Source organism: Poecilia mexicana, unplaced genomic scaffold, assembly GCF_051168715.1.
Source record: "Poecilia mexicana isolate PSO_F unplaced genomic scaffold, ASM5116871v1 scaffold_2, whole genome shotgun sequence".
NCBI lineage: Eukaryota > Metazoa > Chordata > Actinopteri > Cyprinodontiformes > Poeciliidae > Poecilia > Poecilia mexicana.
This window is the reverse complement of record NW_028263371.1, coordinates 11615549-11634682: the sequence shown is the minus strand read 5'-3', so window position 1 is coordinate 11634682 and position 19134 is coordinate 11615549. Positions and strand designations below refer to the sequence as shown.

At 40.5% G+C, this 19134-nt stretch overlaps 1 protein-coding gene across 2 annotated transcripts; it reads left to right on the top strand.

The window, feature by feature from the left end:
- The first annotated feature begins 4094 nt into the window (after positions 1-4094).
- Positions 4095-17207, top strand: LOC148160408 (NLR family CARD domain-containing protein 3-like). Of its 2 annotated transcripts, XM_088010764.1 has the most exons (11): positions 4095-4144; positions 4880-5161; positions 6349-6487; positions 7498-7617; positions 8805-8883; positions 8989-9190; positions 10018-11773; positions 13539-13739; positions 14703-14876; positions 15400-15552; positions 16070-17207. In XM_088010764.1, the coding sequence occupies exons 1-11, from the start codon at positions 4117-4119 to the stop codon at positions 16074-16076; spliced, it is 3141 nt and encodes a 1046-aa protein (XP_087866890.1). In that variant the 5' UTR covers positions 4095-4116; the 3' UTR covers positions 16077-17207. The 2 variants fall into 2 exon arrangements, with proteins under 2 accessions (XP_087866890.1, XP_087866892.1); XM_088010766.1 differs by lacking the exon at positions 7498-7617.
- The last annotated feature ends 1927 nt before the right edge of the window (positions 17208-19134 follow it).

The following is a 19134-nucleotide window of genomic DNA, read 5'->3' as shown; positions in this document are numbered from 1 at the left end:
AGTCAAACCCATTTGCTCAGGAATAAATTAAATACTTTATTAATATCTACATGGAGCGCCCGGCCAGCTGACAGCTTGCGAGTGAAGCTGGCTGTTAATGCAGCGGGAGAAGACATCTCCGAAAACGTCGGAGCAATATTGGAAGTAGGTGATTTATTAATGAACCGAGCAGATATTTCAGATCTATACATCTACATTCTCGCCTAAAAACATTGTAAAAAATAAATTTGTGTAATTTTAAGTGTAATACAGCAAAAATTATTTTGTCGCCATTGCTGCTTCGGGGGTGTTTTCTAATTCGGGGGTGTTTTCTAATTCGGGGGTGTTTTCTAATTCGGGGGTGTTTTCTTTTTTGTTTGCTGCATTTAATTCGGGGGTGTTTTCTAATTCGGGGGTGTTTTCTAATTCGGGGGTGTTTTCTAATTCGGGGGTGTTTTCTTTTTTGTTTGCTGCATTTAATTCGGGGGTGTTTTCTAATTCGGGGGTGTTTTCTAATTCGGGGGTGTTTTCTTTTTTGTTTGCTGCATTTAATTCGGGGGTGTTTTCTAATTCGGGGGTGTTTTCTAATTCGGGGGTGTTTTCTTTTTTGTTTGCTGCATTTAATTCGGGGGTGTTTTCTAATTCGGGGGTGTTTTCTAATTCGGGGGTGTTTTCTAATTCGGGGGTGTTTTCTTTTTTGTTTGCTGCATTTAATTCGGGGGTGTTTTCTAATTCGGGGGTGTTTTCTAATTCGGGGGTGTTTTCTTTTTTGTTTGCTGCATTTAATTCGGGGGTGTTTTCTAATTCGGGGGTGTTTTCTAATTCGGGGGTGTTTTCTTTTTTGTTTGCTGCATTTAATTCGGGGGTGTTTTCTAATTCGGGGGTGTTTTCTAATTCGGGGGTGTTTTCTAATTCGGGGGTGTTTTCTTTTTTGTTTGCTGCATTTAATTCGGGGGTGTTTTCTAATTCGGGGGTGTTTTCTAATTCGGGGGTGTTTTCTTTTTTGTTTGCTGCATTTAATTCGGGGGTGTTTTCTAATTCGGGGGTGTTTTCTAATTCGGGGGTGTTTTCTTTTTTGTTTGCTGCATTTGATTCGGGGGGGTGTCTTTTCTTTTGTTTGCATGTTTTCTCTTTTGCTGCGCATTTGCACCTGTCGGCCACCGTAGGCTCCTGCTCAGCAGTTGCTTGATTGCAGCGGCTGAAACGACTCTCGGTTTCTCTGATTCCGTCCTTTCCTTCTTATAGTTTCTCGCTCCCTTCAAGGCTTCGGAGAATGAAAAGACGCCAACCCGGGGTCTGCACTCCGCTCCGCAGCAGCGTTTGCTAGCTGGTAGCTAATGACCCGCTGTTTGTTTGGCCACAGAGCGTCTCAGATCTCAGGATTCTTTGTAGGTGAGATCCTTCTTGTCGAAACGTCCTCCATGCAGAACGAGGCGTCTCTGGCGGTGTCGACCTCGGTGCTGCCCGTCAATGATGGTTAGTTAAAATCCTGCTCTCCTCTCCTTGCAGTTTAAAATGCTCTAATTATTTCTGTATAAAAGCGTATGCTGGGGTGAAAAGCTCCAGGGGTTCAGTTTGAGTTTCCTCAGGTATGATCCAAACCAGAATCTATTCATTGGTTTGTTTTTGGGTCGTTAAAAATGTTCATGGCTTGTTTGAGGTGAGTGCTGGTGTAGTGGCTGCCTAAAAACAGGTACAGGTCTGGGACTCCTTTCCCTCCTTTCTCTTTGGGTTTGGTCATAATGTCTCGTTTCAATCTCTCCCATTTGGAGTCCCAGATGAAATAAAAAATGTCCCGTTGCAGCTCTAAAATCTCTCCTAGGGGAATGAAAACAGAACTGGTTAGTAAAGACGCTGGTAAAATCACTGCTTTGATTATTAAAATCTTTCCCTCTATTGTTTGGTTTCTCATTGTCCTAAATCCTAGTCTTTGTTTAACTCTTCATGTTATTTCTGTCCAGTTTGTTTTTCCTTCTCCATTTTTATCAAATTTAACCCCCAATATGTTTTGCTCTTCTTGAGTTACCTGAAACTGAAGTCCTATTTTTTTCACTATTTTTCCACGGTCCGTAAAATTGTGGTTTTGTTTTTTCTTTATTTATTTTTGAGCCTGATGCTTCACCGAACCAGTCTGTTAATTATGAAAATCTCTGTCTACTGATAAAAGATGTGTACATAAAATGCTAAAATCATCCATATATAGAAGACATGTCGCCGCCTGCCCTCCACTCCCCGGTATAGTTACACCTGAGATCTGTGGGTCTTTTCTCCAGATCTGCGCCAGCGGCTCGATGCAGGTCAAGTAGAGAAGGCAGATAACGGACAACCCTGATGGACACCGCAGGTCACTTTCACTGCTTTTGTCAGAAACCCGTTAACCATGAATCTGCTGGAGATGTCTCGGTACAGGAGTCCCACCCAGGCTATGAACCTCCCAGGAAAACCCTTTTTTATTTATTTTTTATTTTATTTTTTGCAGTACCTGGAGGAGGTACTGGTGCGAGACCCGATCGAAAGCTTTCTGAAAGTCTAGATTTAGGACCATCAGCCAAATGTTTCTGTCTCTCGTAGAACAGATGGAGTCTCGGATCAGTGAGGCTGTCCGTGATCCTCCTGCCCGGCACCGCGCAGGCCTGATCCGGGTGGATTAGATCCCAACACTCGGCGCATCCTGGCTGCTAAAAGTTTACTAAAAAGTTTACAACGTTTAAAAGGGTCGCCAGTTTTTTAGATCTCTTTTGTCTTTGTCCTTATATAAAAGTGTAACTATTCCTGTTCTAAAACTATCTGGAAGTGTGTCGAGTTTATTAAAATCAGTAAAAACAACAATTAAATCAGGCGCTAAAATGTCCCAAAATGTTAAATAAAATTCTAAAGGGAGTCCGTCTGAGCCAGGAGATTTTCCTCTTTTAAAACTCTTCAGTGATTTAAAAAGCTCTAAAAGAGTAAAATCCTGCTCTAGAAAACTAGTTTCTTTTAAACTTTTTTCAAGAAAATCCAAAGTTTGGTTTATATTTTCTTTGTTGACTGGATTTCCTGTATATAGTTTGTCATAGAACTTTTCAATCACTTTTTTTCTTTTCTATGTTTGACACTGTTTTCATTTTCTGACTTTAGTTCAGACATAAAACTCGGATTATTATTTTCTTCAAAAAGTATCTCGTACATTTTCCTTCTCTCTATTTCTCTCTTTCCTTCTTAAAATAACTTGCTTGCTTTTTATTTCTGCCAAAATTCTCATTTCTTTCTTTACTTCTCTTATTTCGTTATTAAATTCATTCCCTGTTGGTTTAAAATCTCTGTAAACGTTTCTGCAGCCCCATCATGCGTCTCTGTTCCTTCTTCTTTTTATTTCTTCTGCTTGTCTGAAGAAAGTCTGGGTCCTACCTTTCACCATCTCCCACCTCTGTGCTCGTGTTTCGTGCAGGTCTTGGAGGGTCTGCCACTCCCGGTACCGGCTGACCAGAGCCTGGTCCTCCAGCAGGGAGCGGTTGAGCTTCCACAGACCTCTCCCGGTCGTCGCACCTGAAGGTTCCTCCTTCTGTCCTGCACACTTTCACTTACACTTTCAATCTGTTAAAATGTGATTTTACAGTCAAGCTACCAAAGCAGCATGTAACGCTCTGCTGTAAAAATCCTCCTGACATCAGAACAAACACCAAACCTCCAGAGTCTGCAGAGAAAGTTTGCTGTTTGCCAGCTGAGGTCATCATCAAGGTCAATCCCAGCTGTTTGAAGGAGGGTGTGATGTCATGCTGGTGCACGGCCACCAGGAGGCGCTCTCCAGCTGAGCTGAGATCCAGCAGCATCTCCACTGTCTGATCTGTGTTAGCATGGAGCTGCTGAGCTTCACACTCCTCCACTGCTCAGCTGTGGGTCTCTGAGGGAGAGTTTGTAGTCGGCAGACTGAGGAGAACAGAAAACTGTTCTTAACTTCGCCCTCATGAAGTCATAACATTTTTATATTATGGCGTTATTATTTTATTATGGCATAGTTCACATAAATATTCTTTTCTGTTGCAGAGTGTGTATTAATCTGGTATTTTTAGTTTAACTTCCAACTTCATCAGAGCAAAGTAGATTATTTATGAAATGAAGCCTCAAACATAATGAATCTTCATGTTTTCCAGGTAAAAGATGGCGCAGCAGCAGGAAGTGGATTTCGGTAAGTGATCAGAAGCAGAAATGAAGAATCTTAAAGGAACAAACTGACCAATCACAGCCCGTGTTGCTGCCATGTGATGAAGCTCAGCCTCAGTGTCTTTATTGTTTTCATGCTTCCTGTTCAGTGAAGCTCTGGTGGAAACATTGTGAGTTTCTGTGAAACCTGAAGGTAAAAACTGAACTCGGATGGAAACTAAAAGGAACCGAAGTGAAGAACAGGCCAGCAGCTCTGATACTTCAGGAATATTTACTATATACACTAATTAATTTATCCAGTAATCACATCATTTATTACTAATTTATTATCTCAGACTTGCTGTGTCTTTTATTCCAACACTTGGTGACAGAGATGCTAAAGCTTAGAGATGGAGATGAAGAAAAAAAGTGATGAAAATGTTAATCAGTCAATAATTTCATCACAATATTCACCAATAATATCATAATTTCCTGTTTTCCTAGAATAGTGCAGCTCCATATTTAGAAGGTGTTTCTTTTATTGTTCTTCCTGCAGTGAGGAAGGAAAGTGATGAACCAGAAGCTTCATTTGGTCTCATGTAGACAGAATCAGTGGTCGTCACTCAGATATGAGGCAGAAACGCAACAGCAGGTTTAGACCTGAGGAGCTGATCAACAGACTCTGAATCTCTGGATGGAGCAACATGAATAGTTGATCTTCATCACGTTTTTCTCTCAGACGTTGGTTTGAATTAATTATGCTTCTGATTTCTGCCTGCAGAGAAAATACTTTTCAAGGTTCGCAGTGAGTTTGTGGAGAGAGTTTCTGAGGAAATCCTTCGTCGGCTCCTCGATGACCTGGAGAAAGATGGCGTCCTTATTCGCTTGGAGAAGCGGGCGATACTTCGAGGGAACCCAGTCACAGCAGACAAGGCTCGTAACACCATGGATGCTGTGAGGATGAAAGGACAGAGAGCCTGCAGATTGATGATCAGACGTCTTCACCACAGAGATCCCACTCTGTCCAACCAGCTGGGTTTGTCCTCTTTGTCTCCTGTTAAAGGTGAGACACACAGTTCATTAAAGCTGCTTTTACAGCCTCTACTGTCTGTGATTCAACTCTAAATGATCATTAAATCTGTTTTCCTCCAGTTGCTCTCAGAAGGACCAACACTTCAGATGTGACTTTTAGAAACGTCTTAAATTCTCTGTCGTTTTTCTAATTCTGGTTCCTCTTTGCACGTCTCCTTCACAGAACAAATCTGGATTTCCTTGTGGGGTCATGACCCCTCCCTCTCAACTAGAACTGCATTAAAGTTCAGTTCCCAGATAAAAACTGAACAGATTTACAGCCTCACAATAAACTGCTTCATGCTGGTGGAACTTTTGTTGTTCAGATCCCGTCTTACTGATCTGGTCTCTGATTTTGAAAAAGCAGTCCAAACCACTGCTTCCACTTCAGGATCCGTAAGACGGATCCAAAAACCGTTTGAACCGTACGAGAGGGTCGTTTGTCTTCTTCAATAATACCGCGAGTCATATGTGTACCTCACTCACAGTAATAGCATTGATGAGATAGATATGGTGTGTTGATCTCTGAAACTTTGACAGAAGTGTGAAAATGAATGGCTGAGAGCCTGAAAACAGAAAACCATCAGCCCCAGAGAAATTTTGACAGGTTTTTATGGAAGCTGACACTCGGTGCGACGTCATGATCAGATTTTGTACCAATAGAGCGATATTTGGAGGCGTGAGGGCAAATTAAAAATGTTCAGGAATGTAATATGGGATAAGGGTGAGGCAGTAGAAATGAATGGAAGTCAATGGAAAGTTCCCACAAAGAGCCTGACCATCATTTATTTGTGTGTCTGAGCATCACAGCTGGAGGTTCTATAAGCAGAGAGCTGAGCGGGTCAGAACCCAGAGAACAGAGACCAACAGGTCTAGTTTTTATTTTATTCACTGTGAAGGAAACAAAGTAAAAACACAAACATGATTCCAGTTTAGACCTGAAAATGTTTCAAACTCAGTTTTGGCTCTAATTTCCTTCCTGAACTCAGAAGTTCTCCAGATGTTTGTGAGGAGACGAGCCAGCAGAGATCAAAGGTCATGAAGGAGTGAAGGAGTCGATTCAAACCAGATGTTACTGCTGGAAACATCTGGACTCATGATGGGAACCAGCTTCCTGCTTCACAGGACACTTACTGGACCTGGATCACTGGACTGACTGGTTCTGGTTTCTCTCTGCAGAAGTCCAGAAGATGGAAGATCTGGATCTGAAGAAGAACAGAGCAGAACCTCCAGGACCCATCAATCCATCTGTGAGGAGTGACCGGTCCAGAGATAATCCTCCAAACTTCAGTACTGAACCTGGACCATCAGACAGAAAGTAAGAAACCAGTTTCTAACTGGTTCATGTGGATCTATAGAGATAAAATATAAATGATATCAACTGGTTGGTCTCAATGCTTCAATAAAAAGTAAGAATTTTGATTTTAAATTAACTTAAAGCTAAATAAATATGAAGGATGTTGGTCAGTGAATCAGAGTTTGAATGAAGGTCTGAATGAATCGATGATAAAAATGTTGCATGAAAACAAAACAACTAAGAATGTGAGGAGCAACGACTCAGATTATATACTGGGAACACTGGGTCCAGTTTATTTACTGGGAACACTGGGTCCAGTTTATTTACTGGGAACACTGGGTCCAGTTTATTAACTGGGAACACTGGGTCCAGTTTATTAACTGGGAACACTGGGTCCAGAATATTTACTGGGAACACTGGGTCCAGTTTATTAACTGGGAACACTGGGTCCAGTTGACCCAGGTAGGCTGATGACCTGGCCACGCCCACTGAACCAAGCAGCTCCAAACAGAAAGGTCAAAGGTCAGAGCAGCTGTAGAGGACTGGGCTGGTCTCCTGGTTCTGAGGTTCTGCTTCCTGCTCGGTTCTTGGGTTCTGGTCTTTAATGACCCAGATCGGCTCTCCAGACCAGATGAACAGCTTTAGTTCTGATATCAGGGACCAGATCTTCTGTTCTCCACCTTCTACCACTAGATGGCAGCAGTGAGACGCTGTGCAGTGCATTCTGGGCTTTGGAGTTCTAATAGTGGACACTATAGAAATACTTTGTGGACTAATCCCTAGAAATACGATCTGATCATCTCCATCAAACTGGGACATGAGCCTGTTGTCCTGCAGGTTCTGCTTTGACCCATGTGACCCAGACCAGTAGAACCAGTTCTGGAGAAAACGTTGAGTTTGACCAACAGATCAGTCTGAATGTTTCACTCTGGAGCTTCAGACCTGCAGCAGTTTGTGTTCAGAGCTTCTTCTCTGGTTTTTATCTCAGTTTCTCACTGATTGATCTGAATAACAACATGTTTGTGTTTCAGAGGTCAGAACCACAGAGGGAGAGCAGAACCTCCAGGATCCAGCTGTCCCTCCATGAGGAGTGACCAGTCCAAAGGAAACAATCCATACTTCAGAACTGAACCTGGACCATCAGAACCAGAGTAAGAAACCAGTTTCTAACTGGTTCATGTGACTCTGCAGAGCAGGACTGGTTCTAGGCATGGATACACGAGGAGACAGGCAGAAAGTAAAGGAGGCTTTATTATGCGTCCATTTTCTGCTCCATGATATTTATTAACATTGATGACTAGTGATTGATTGATGGGATAAACTTTGTCCAACTCCACAACAAAACTCAACCCTAAAACCTTGAAATGAAAAAGTTTCTTCATAAACTTTTTATTTTCTTGTTAAATCCAAGATTTAAACAACAACATAACATTTATCTACTTGGATTGTGATCATGCAGTTTTGCATCTTAAGCTGATTTGAACCTAAATGAAGATAAAAACACATTTCTTTCAAACAGTAATAACAGACAGACTAAAGCAGAAGGTTTTTAAACTCAAAGCTTCAAAAGTCTTTCTTCCTGCTCCTGTTTTCTACTGTCTCTTTGCTTCAGTGCTCAGTGAGACATCAGGCAGGATGAATGATCTTAAAGATTCACTGAATGTTGGCTGTGGTTGGTTACCCAGCATTGGCTCAGGTGATGCACAGCAGCTTTATTACAGGAGACACACCTGATGGAGAACCAACACAGAAAATGAGAAGGGAGAGGGCAGGTCAGACATTTTCTGTTTCATTTGGAAAAGGCAGCAATTTGACTCAAAATAGGGATTTTGTTTGAAGTTGAAAAAGAGGAAAAGGATAAAGAAGGAAGATATGTAATGATTGTAGGACGAATCGGAGAAATGACAATTTCAGTAATAAATGTATATGAGGAGAAGGACAGTTTCCTGAAACAAATAGTCAGAATAATAACTGATGATGGAAAAGGAATGAAACTGATGGGGGGAGACTTTAATACGGTTTAAAATAATATATTAGTTAGATACTCTTCTGATTATGGGCCACAGACAACGACATCCAGAATGCTAAATAATATTACTAAAGAGCTGGTCTGATTGATGCTTGGAGAAATATCAACCCCAAGAAGAGAGACGACACATTTTACTCAGATCCACACAAAAGCTACTCTGGAATAGATTATCTATACAAATCTGAGCCACATATACATCAGGTATTAAAATGTAACATAGAAAATAGAACTATAAGTGGCCATGCAGCTATAATGTTGTCTCTGTGTGGACAGACAGATTCTGGTTCATTTGTCCTGGTTCCTCCACAGAGAGGATCTGCAGAGCTCAGAGGTTCCCACTGATCCGTCTGTCCAGCAGCACCAAACACAGCTGGACTCCATATTTATGGTCTGTACATCGGTTCTGTTCAGTCTGTAGACCAGAGGACTGTCAGTCTGTCCAACATGGACCTGATGTTCAGATCTAGTCTGATATCTTCTCATTCTGTTCCAGCTGCTGGAGGAAAACATTGTCACATTCGTGAAGAACGAGCTGAAGAAGATCCAAAAGGTTCTGAGTCCAGATGACCCAGAATGCTCAGAGGGTCAGAGTGAGGATGAGGAGCAGAGGAGCAGCAGAGAGGCGGTGATGAAGATCACCCTGAACTTCCTGAGGAAGATGAAGCAGGAGGAGCTGGCTGACCGTCTGCAGAGCAGTAAGAGGATTTCTACAACAATTCTGCTGTTATGTTGAATAATTAAAACATGATTACATGAGAAAATGAATTCAACTGAAATCAAACAAGAGAAACGAACAAACACAGAAAATCTTCATCAAACAGTCACATGAGCTCAATGACGTTCTGGATTCAGCAGCTTTTTTATTTAAACATCACCTGTGGTGACTGATGTGCTGCTCATGAAATATAAACTTTGGGAACTTTATATTTACTGTAAAATACTGTAAAAAACCAACATGGCAGCAATGCACAAGATAAAAACCCATTTTAGTTTTAATTCCTGCACCCAGTACATAAAAATGTTCCATTCAGCTGCAGATGAAGAACCTTCAGAAACACACAGACAGCTACCAAATTCACCCTGTGATGCAGCAGCGCCAACATTGAGGCCAGTAAATGATAAACTGCTGCTGATCTGCATGACATGAACTCTCCGACTGTCTACCGTCCATCTACATGCATCCAGACAGAAGAGGTGGCTAGAAGGTCTCCTTGTTGAACTGAGCTGCAGGCATTTGATGCAGATCAAGTTCAAAAAGTTCTTGCCAAGGTTTTTATACAGTTTTTCCTGTTTATCCCTAAACAACCAACTATCAAAGTGTCTCTGAATCCTTCTGCTTAGGGCAGAACCTGGATTTCTACTGGAAGTGGGTTTGTAAAGAGTAAACAGGACAGTGGAGAGAACAGTTCCCTGGCTTGACCCAGTGCTGCGTAATATTGTGTCCCAGTTTGCTGTTTTCATTGGTCACTCTGCCCAGCTACAGTGGCCTGTCCAGACCTTACAGTGTGTTGTCTCCATGCAGGGACTCGAGCTGGAAAATGTCAACGGAAACTCAAGTTAAACTTGAAGAAGAAGTTCCAGAGTCTCTCTGAAGGCGTCGCTGAACCTGGAAATCAAACCTTTCTGAACCAGATCTACACAGAGCTCCACATCACAGAGGGGTTAACTAGAGAGGTCAACCAGGAACATGAGGTCAGACGGATTGAAACAGCATCCAGGAAACAAGAAACAATCAGGAGAGAAGACATCTTTAAACCTGGAAGTGATCAACCAATCAGAACAGTGATGACCATGGGAGTGGCTGGCATTGGGAAAACACTGTTAACACAGAAGTTCACTCTGGACTGGGCTGAGGGCAGAACCAACCAGAACATCCAGTTCATATTTCCATTGACTTTCAGAGAGCTGAATGTACTGAAAGAAGAAAAGTTCAGCTTGGTGGAACTGATTCATCACTTCTTTGAAGATATTAAAGACGCAGGAATCCGCAGCTTTAAAAAGTTCCAGGTTCTGTTCATCTTTGACGGTTTGGATGAGAGTCGACTTCCTCTGGACTTTGGTGATAATCTGATCCTGACTGATGCTACAGAGTCCAGCTCAGTGGATGTTCTGCTGACAAACCTCATCAGGGGGAAACTGCTTCCCTCTGCTCTCCTCTGGATAACCACACGGCCTGCAGCAGCCAATCAGATCCCTGCTGAGTGCGTTGGCATGGTAACAGAGGTCAGAGGGTTCACTGACCCCCAGAAGGAGGAGTACTTCAGGAAGAGATTCAGAGGTGATGAAGAGAAGGCCAGCAGGATCATCTCCCACATCCAGAAATCCAAAAGTCTCCACATCATGTGTCACATCCCAGTTTTCTGCTGGATCACTGCTAAAGTTCTGGAGGATGTGATGAAGACCAGAGAGGGAGGAGAGCTGCCCAAGACCCTGACTGAGATGTACATAGAGTTCCTGCTGGTTCAGCTCAAAATCAAGGAGGAAAAGTTTGATGGACGACGAAAGACAAGAAATATCTGGAGTCCAGAGAACAGGAAGCTGATTGAGTCTCTAGGAAGACTGGCTCTAGATCAGCTGCTGCAGGGAAACCTGGTCTTCTATGACAAAGATCTTGATAAATGTGGCATCAACATCGAAGATGCTGCGTTGTTCTCAGGAGTTTTCACTGAGATGTTTAAAACGGAGAGAGGAACGCGCAACATCTCCGTCTACTCCTTTGTTCATCTGAGCATCCAGGAGTTTCTGGCTGCCGTCTACATGCTCCACTGCTTCACCAGCAGGAGGTCAGAGGTCATCAAGACGTTCCTGGGACAAAAATACAATGAAACATCTCTAGATGAGTTCATGAAGAAAGTCATGGAGAAATCCCTCAGCAGTAAAAATGGCCACCTGGACCTGTTTGTCCGCTTCCTTCATGGTCTCACTGTGGAGTCCAACCAGAGACTCTTAGAGGATCTGCTGGGTCAGACAGAGAACCGTCCAGAAACCATCCAGAGAATCATCACCAACCTGAAGGAGATGAACACTGATAGAATCTCTCCTGACAGAAGCATCAACATCTTCTACTGTCTGGTGGAGATGAACGACGTCTCATTTTATCAGGAGATCCAACGGCTGCTGGATTCAGGGAAGCATCTCTCAGTGACTGACTGTTCAGCTCTGGCCTTCATGCTGCAGATGTCAGAGGTTCTGGATGAGTTGGACCTGGAGAAGTACAACACATCACCAGGTGGACGACAGAGACTGGTTCCAGCTGTGAGGAACTGCAGAAAGGCTCGGTGAGTCCAGATGTTTTCATTAATGCTGATTCAGCACTATTGTCCTCCGGTTTCTTCTTCTTTCTTCAAGTTGATTCTGGATGTTTTTGGCCTTTAACTACTTCCTTCATCCTCTGGATGATTTCAGCCATTCAAACATCTAAACATTCAGTTCATCCAGGACAGCTGCAGCTTCTGGTTTTTACACATTTTGATCTTTTAAAAATATTTAACTTTTTATCAGTTTTCAGGTTGAAATGAATAGAAAACCCTGAACTCTAGAAAATGTCTATTTCCTCTCAGATCCAATCAGCCAGAGAGACTTTTTAAACTTTAAACTCTCTTCACTCATTGAGCTGCTGCTCCATAATTCACCTTTTAGGATCTTTGACTGTTTTTATAAAATAATTGTTTAGGTTTGATGGAAAGTTGAACCATTAAAATAAACCGTTGCATTAATTATAAACTTTGTGAACAGTGTTGATCTTCTTCATCCCGTCATCATCCTCTCCTCTTCCTCCTCCACTAGTTTCCTCTGAGTTTGTAACTGAGACCAAAATGTGGTGATTGTTGTCTGGTTCCAGAAAAAGTCCTAGTTTCTGTCAGATCCTCCCAAAGCTCTGAGAACTCTGCTTCCAGAGCTGGAACCATTTTCCTCATCAACTCTTCATCTGCAGCCTTTGTTGAAGCTGTTAGCTGTCCTCCATGAAGACCTGCAGAGACATGAGCTTCAGCTCTTTAGACATCCAGCCTCTTTAGTTCTGGAGAACTTTCACTGCTTCACCATGAAGATGCTGCTGGACCCAAACGCTCCGTCTCCTCCAGGGGTTTTGCTCTTCAGCTCTTTAGGAGTTTAGCAACAATTTCTTCTGACATCCAAACCTTTGTTCCTCTGAGACGATGGACAGACCACTGCAGAGACACGTGTCCCTCTTCCAACCAGTTTGTCCCAGTTCCTCTCAGGTCAACAGAGGACGGTCCAGACCTGAAGGAGCAGCAGGACCGGTTCTGCTGCTGCTCTGCAGGACGACCAGAACAATCTGCAGCTTTTAGCTGAAGCAGGTTGACGACTGTCCACTTTCTACTTTGTTACAGCATCAAATCCAGCAGATGAACGGAGACACAACTGGGAGCATCATGTGTCTGGTCTGCTCCCAGTTTCCTCTGTGGCAGCATTTAATAATCTGCTGCTGGGAGCCACGTTTCTACAGAATATACTACTATTATTAATGATGAGGAGGATTCTAGATGCTGCAGCAGCAGATATGGGCTAAACAAACCCAGAGATGCCAGAGGTCCACAGCAGGCTGGACTTCCTGCTCTGCTCACTTCATTTATAACTCACTTCCTGCTTGGTGGAAGATCTCAAGGAGCCAAACGGTCTAGTCCAAGTCAGTGTGACTTGTCAGAGCTGTGAGCAGTTCCTCCTCCTCTCCATCATCTCCAGTAGTTTCCTTCATTCAGCTCAGTCAGCCTCTTCATCAGCTGCTGCAGCTCCTTTGAGGCTCTGATGCTGCAGAGAAACTGAACTTTCCTTCACAGATGATAGAAGATCTTCAACATCTGACTGAGCTGAAGGTCTGAGGACATGAAGCCTGGACCAGAACCAGAACCTGGACTTTAGTCAGGAGCTGCACAGACTCTCTGTTGGGTCAAACTCAGTAAACTGAAGATCAGATGTTGATCAGATGATGACATTATGATGACATCACCGTTATCATATTTTATCTGTTTATGATCCAGATTGATTTCATTAGAACTGAATTTATTTCTTCTCTCATCACAGACTTGGTGGCTGTTGGATCCGACAGGCTGAATGTGAAGTTTTGGCTTCAGCTCTGAAGTCCAGCCCAGATCTGACTGAACTGGAAATAAGTGAGATTGAACTAGGAGGAAACCTTTTCAGTTTTACAACCTTTGGAGACTCTGATATGAAGAATGTGTCTGAGATCCTGCAGAGTTCAGTCAGTAAAGTGAAGAATCTGAGGTTTGTTTTCTCTATTTATACAATAAAATCATTCATTGATACTTTAATCCTTAGTTTAATTAATAATTTAGTTGTAATATTTAAAAACATTATTTTTAAATGTCAGATTCAAATTTCAAACAATTTTACCTTATAAATAAATGATTTTCTTATTTCAGACTTTGAGATCATTGAACTTTGTTTTTCAGTTTTTAAAATGTTTCTGACTGATGAACAAAATGAGTAAAATAATTCAAATGAAGTTAATTAACGATGGAGATGTTTCAGTTTGGTTGGTAAAGATTCAGATTGTTTTATTTCTGATTCTCATCTTTACATCCAGAATGAAATGTTTTCCTCCAGTCGAGCCACAAACACTGACCAGTTCAAATCATCATTAATGAAACATCTAAGAAGTGACTGATTGTAGAAAAGCAAATCTAGATGAACTGAATGACAGTGAGGTTTGCAGCAGCAGCAGGTTCCTCACTTTGTCCTGAAGCTGTGGTTCTGTTGGGCCGGGTCAGAGAGGAACCGTCCTCTTCAGTCTGACAGCTGTCAGTCAGTTGGAGCCTCGTCTCTGTGATGAAGCTTCATCAGGTCACGTCTCCTTAGGAAATAATGGCCTCCATTGGCTTTCAGCAGCTTTAAGAAGAACCCAAGGCCATTCATGAATAAACTGAGTGGTTCTGATCCGGTTACCAAGTCGGGTCTCCAGCTGATGATCAGGAACCAGCAGAAATAGCTCACCTCATCCAGGCTGCTGCTCATAGAAAACTTTGAGTTTCTTTGTTGATCAAATGTTCTGGTTCTGCTGGTTTGGACTCTTTAAACCAGTTTGACTGGATCAGATGTTAGAATCAGTTCATCATGTTTCTTTTACATTCAGGGAAATTAATTTTCTACATTTTATTATTTATTTGTTCATATTTCAGTTTTAACTGCATCCTGTTGGCTTCAGCTCATCTTTTATTCTTTATTCAGATTGAGGGACTGCAGTTTGTCAGAGACCAGCTGGACGTCTCTGTTCTCAGCTCTGAAGTCCAACCCGACCCATCTGACAGAACTGGACCTGATCGGAACCAACCTGGAAGATTCTGGACTGAAGGAGCTCTGTGGTTTTCTACAGACTAAAGGCTGCAGACTGGAAACATTGGTGTATGTTATTATATAATTATCAATATTTCAGTGAATAATTATCTATAATTGATCATAAATCAAAGTTCATATCTTCTGTTCTAATAAATATTTTCTGAGTTTGTTCCTGGATCCAGAGTTTAATTTAGTCCCTCTGTGTAACTGAGTTGGACCTGCTGACCTGAGGTCAGAACAGGACAGCATTCGGACCCCCAGTGTGTAGAAATCCCCCTCATGTCAAGCAGGTCAAAGGTCATTCAACCCAGTCTAGAAAAGTGAATTCCTGGAATCTGACAGGAACAAATCAATAATCAATGATTGATGCTTCAACACTTTGATCAGAACCTGGAATTATTTTACTGACTAAAATCCTCCAACACAACATGACCCAGTACCAGGTTCTGGTTCTGGTTCTGAAGTCAGCAGGTCTTTATTGAAGCAGCAGCTTGTTGGCTTTAATATTCATGAGAATCTTTAACTGGTTCTGTTGGACTGGTTCACCTGCATCCTGTTGGCTTCAGCTCATCTTTTATTCTTTATTCAGGTTGATGAGCTGCAGGTTGTCAAAGATCAGCTGTGATTTTCTGGCCTCAGCTCTGAAGTCCAACAGCCTCCATCTGACAGAACTGGACCTGAGATACAACAACCTGAAGGATTCAGATGTTCAGCAGCTGAAGCGTTTTGTAAAGACTCTAAAGTAAGTAAATGTTTGTAGTGAGTCCAGCTGCTGTCAGCATATTGAACTAAACCCAGTTAGCATCAAAGCAAAGCTCCAGTGTTCCCAGTAAAGCTGCAGCTTCTCAGTGGGAGGAGAATGGTTCAGGCTTCCTGATTGGACACAGAGACAGCAATCAGCCAATCAGAGGAGCAGCAGCTTGCTGTGTTCCTGTGTTTGTGTTGGAGTGAAGATGAGTGTTGTTGCTGTGTCCATGTCTCCAGGACGTCCAGCTGGACTCCAGCGTCCAGCCGTCCAACATGTCTAGAGACAGTGGTCCTCATTCATCAAACTGTGGCAGCAGCAGATCTGATCTCAGATCTGCTTGTTCTCTCAGTTCAACAGGAAACAAGGGATCAGGTTCATCTTGGTCACAGCTCTGAGATCAGTCTGACTGCAGCCTGGAAACCATCTACTGGATGTGCTGCGTCACTGACTGCTGCTGGAGAGGCTGGAAACACTCACTGATCTGATCTCTCCTTCCTTCTTCTCTCTGCAGGTTCTGATCTCTGTAAAGTAGAGAACGGTCTCTGTGTCCTGCTGATCCTCAGAGGTTGAAGCTGCAGCAGTTTGAGTCTAAAGAGACTCTGACTGGATCCTGATGATGACCTCTGACCTCCAAGATTTTCCTCCCGTTTATTTTCTCATGTCTGTCATTTAGTGTCTGATATTGTTTGTCTCTTTGGATCAATAAAGATCCGATTCAAACTGGGCTCCATTTAGAGGCTTCATGGAGTTTTGATCTGAACTGGATTCAACTGGAAAGTTGATCTTTTTTCTCTCTGATTCATTTTCATCCTGGAACCAGAAATGGTCTGAGATGGAAACATGGGAATCATTTCAGTTCAGCTTTGAATCATAAAGACACTTCAAACCTCTTTTCTCTGCTGCTTCTTCTTCTGTTGACAGGAAAATGTTCCTCAAAGCTCCACAGATAAAAAGATGCTTTACTGGAAACTGCAGAGAAACTTCAGCTTCCATCACAGAAACCAGTTGAACCAGTTTAGAACTGGATGTCCCACAGGAACTCTGATCTTAGAGCAGTTTTCAGGAACATCCAGCATTTATCTGGACTTTATTTTAATATTCTGTATATATTGTTATTTTGTTATAGTCATTCTAAAAATCTTTAAATAATGAAGTTTTGCATCATATTCATTGATCCTCAGCTTTAATATTCCTCAGCCTGTTTTGGTTTTTATTTTTTTAACTCCATGTTTCATGTTTTGAGTTTTCTAGAGAACTTTAGGACTCGATGTGTCACATCAGGCTCTTTACTGAGATTCACTGATTTATTCAGACCTCAGAGAATCACTGGGATAATGTGCTGATTGGTTCATGTTTTTATATTTCTTCTAACCTAACATGGGTTATTTGGTTAATAAATATTTTAATAATGCTCTTTGTACAAATATAATAACTGCACCTTTTATTTTAATCCTTTATCCATTAAGTTTTCATTTTTACTTTATTTAGGTTTACTAAATAATTGAGGTTTATTTAGTAACAACAGAAACTTCCTGTTCAGTTGATCTGAGCTTTTGAACTGATTTTGTGGTGAACCTTTTCCATGAACTGCTGAGATTCATGATTGGAAGACATTAATGCAATAAAGTCATTAAGTCTCAGTTAATAAATATTGAGGCAATTTATTTTTACAGAACGTGTTGCATCAACCATTTTAAAACCTTTAGCTAACGTCAAATTATTTAAATTGTTAGCTAAAACTTTTACCTAAGGTTATATAAATAACGTCAAATTTTTATTTAAATATTAGCTGAAACCTTAAGCTAATCTTCTCCAAATAATGCTGAAAGGTTAGGTACTCTACCTGTTACTTCTAACATCTGGTTAGCATTCTCTGAACACTAGCCAAAGTTTACCTAAACATTAGTTGACAGCTTTAGCTAAGGTTCTCTAAATACCGTCAAATTGTTATTTAAAGTGTTAGCTACAACCTTTAGCTAATGTTCTCTAAATACCGTCAAAATGTTATTTCAATTGTTAGCTAAAACCTTTAGCTAATATTCTCTAAATATGTCATATCGTTATTTAAATTGTTAGCTTAAACTTTTAGCTAAGGTTCTCTAAATACGTCAAATTGTTATTTAAATTGTTAGCTAAAACTTTTAGCTAAGATTCTCTAAATACCATCAAATTGTTATTTAAATTGTTAGCTTAAACTTTAAGCTAAGGTTCTCTAAATACCATCAAATTGTTATTTAAATGTTAGCTAAAACATTTAGCTAATGTTCTCTAAATACGTCAAATTGTTAATTAAATTGTTAGCTAAAACCTTTAGCTAATGTTATCTAAATACCGTCAAATTATTTAAATTGTTAGCTAAAACTTTTAGCTAAGGTTTTCTAAATACTGTCAAATTTTTTATTTTATATATTAGCTGACACCTTTAGCTAATCTTCTCCAAATAATGCTGAAAGGTTAGCTATTCTACCTGTTACTTCTAACATCGGGTTAGCATTCCTTGAACACTAGCCAAAGTTTACCTAAACATTAGTTGAAAGCTTTAGCTAAGGTTCTCTAAATACGTCAAATTGTTATTTAAATTGTTAGCTAAAACGTTTAGCTAAGATTCTCTAAATACCGTCAAATTGTTATTTAAATGTTAGCTAAAACCTTTAGCTAATGTTCTCTAAATACCATCAAATTGTTATTTAAATGTTAGCTAAGACCTTTAGCTAAGGTTCTCTAAATACATCAAATTGTTATTTAAATTGTTAGCTAAAACTTTTACCTAAGGTTTTATAAATAACGTCAAATTGTTATTTAAACGTTAGCTGAGACCTTTAGCTAATGTTCTCTAAATACCATAACATCATTATTTAAATTGTTAGCTGAAACCTTTAGCTAATGTTCTCTAAATACCATCACATCATTGTTTAAATTGTTAGCTAAAACCTTTAGCTAATGTTCTCTAAATACAGTCACATTATTATTTAAATTATTAGCTAAAACTTTAAGGTAATGTTCTCTAAATACCATCAAATTGTTGTTTAAATTGTTAGCTTAAACTTTAAGCTAAGGTTCTCTTAATACCATCAAATTGATTAAATGTCAGCTAAAACCTTTAGCTAATGTTCTCTAAATACCATCAAATTGTTATTTAAATTGTTAGCTAAAACCTTTAGCTAAGATTCTCTGAATACCGTAAAATTGTTATTTAAATGTTAGCTAAAACCTTTAGCTAATGTTCTCTAAATACAGTCAAATTGTTATTTAAATGTTAGCTGAAACCTTTAGCTAATGTTCTCTACATTCCGTCATATCGTTATTTAAATTGTTAGCTTAAACCTTTAGCTAAGGTTCTCTAAATACGTCAAGTTGTTATTTAAATTGTTTGCTAAAACCTTTAGCTAAGATTCTCTAAATACGTCAAATTGTTATTTAAATTGTTAGCTAAAACTTTTACCTAAGGTTATATAAATAACGTCAAATTGTTATTTAAACGTTAGCTGAAACCTTTAGCTAATGTTCTCTAAATACCGTCACATTAGTATTTAAATTGTTAGCTAAAACTTTTAGCTCAAGTTTTCTAAATACCGT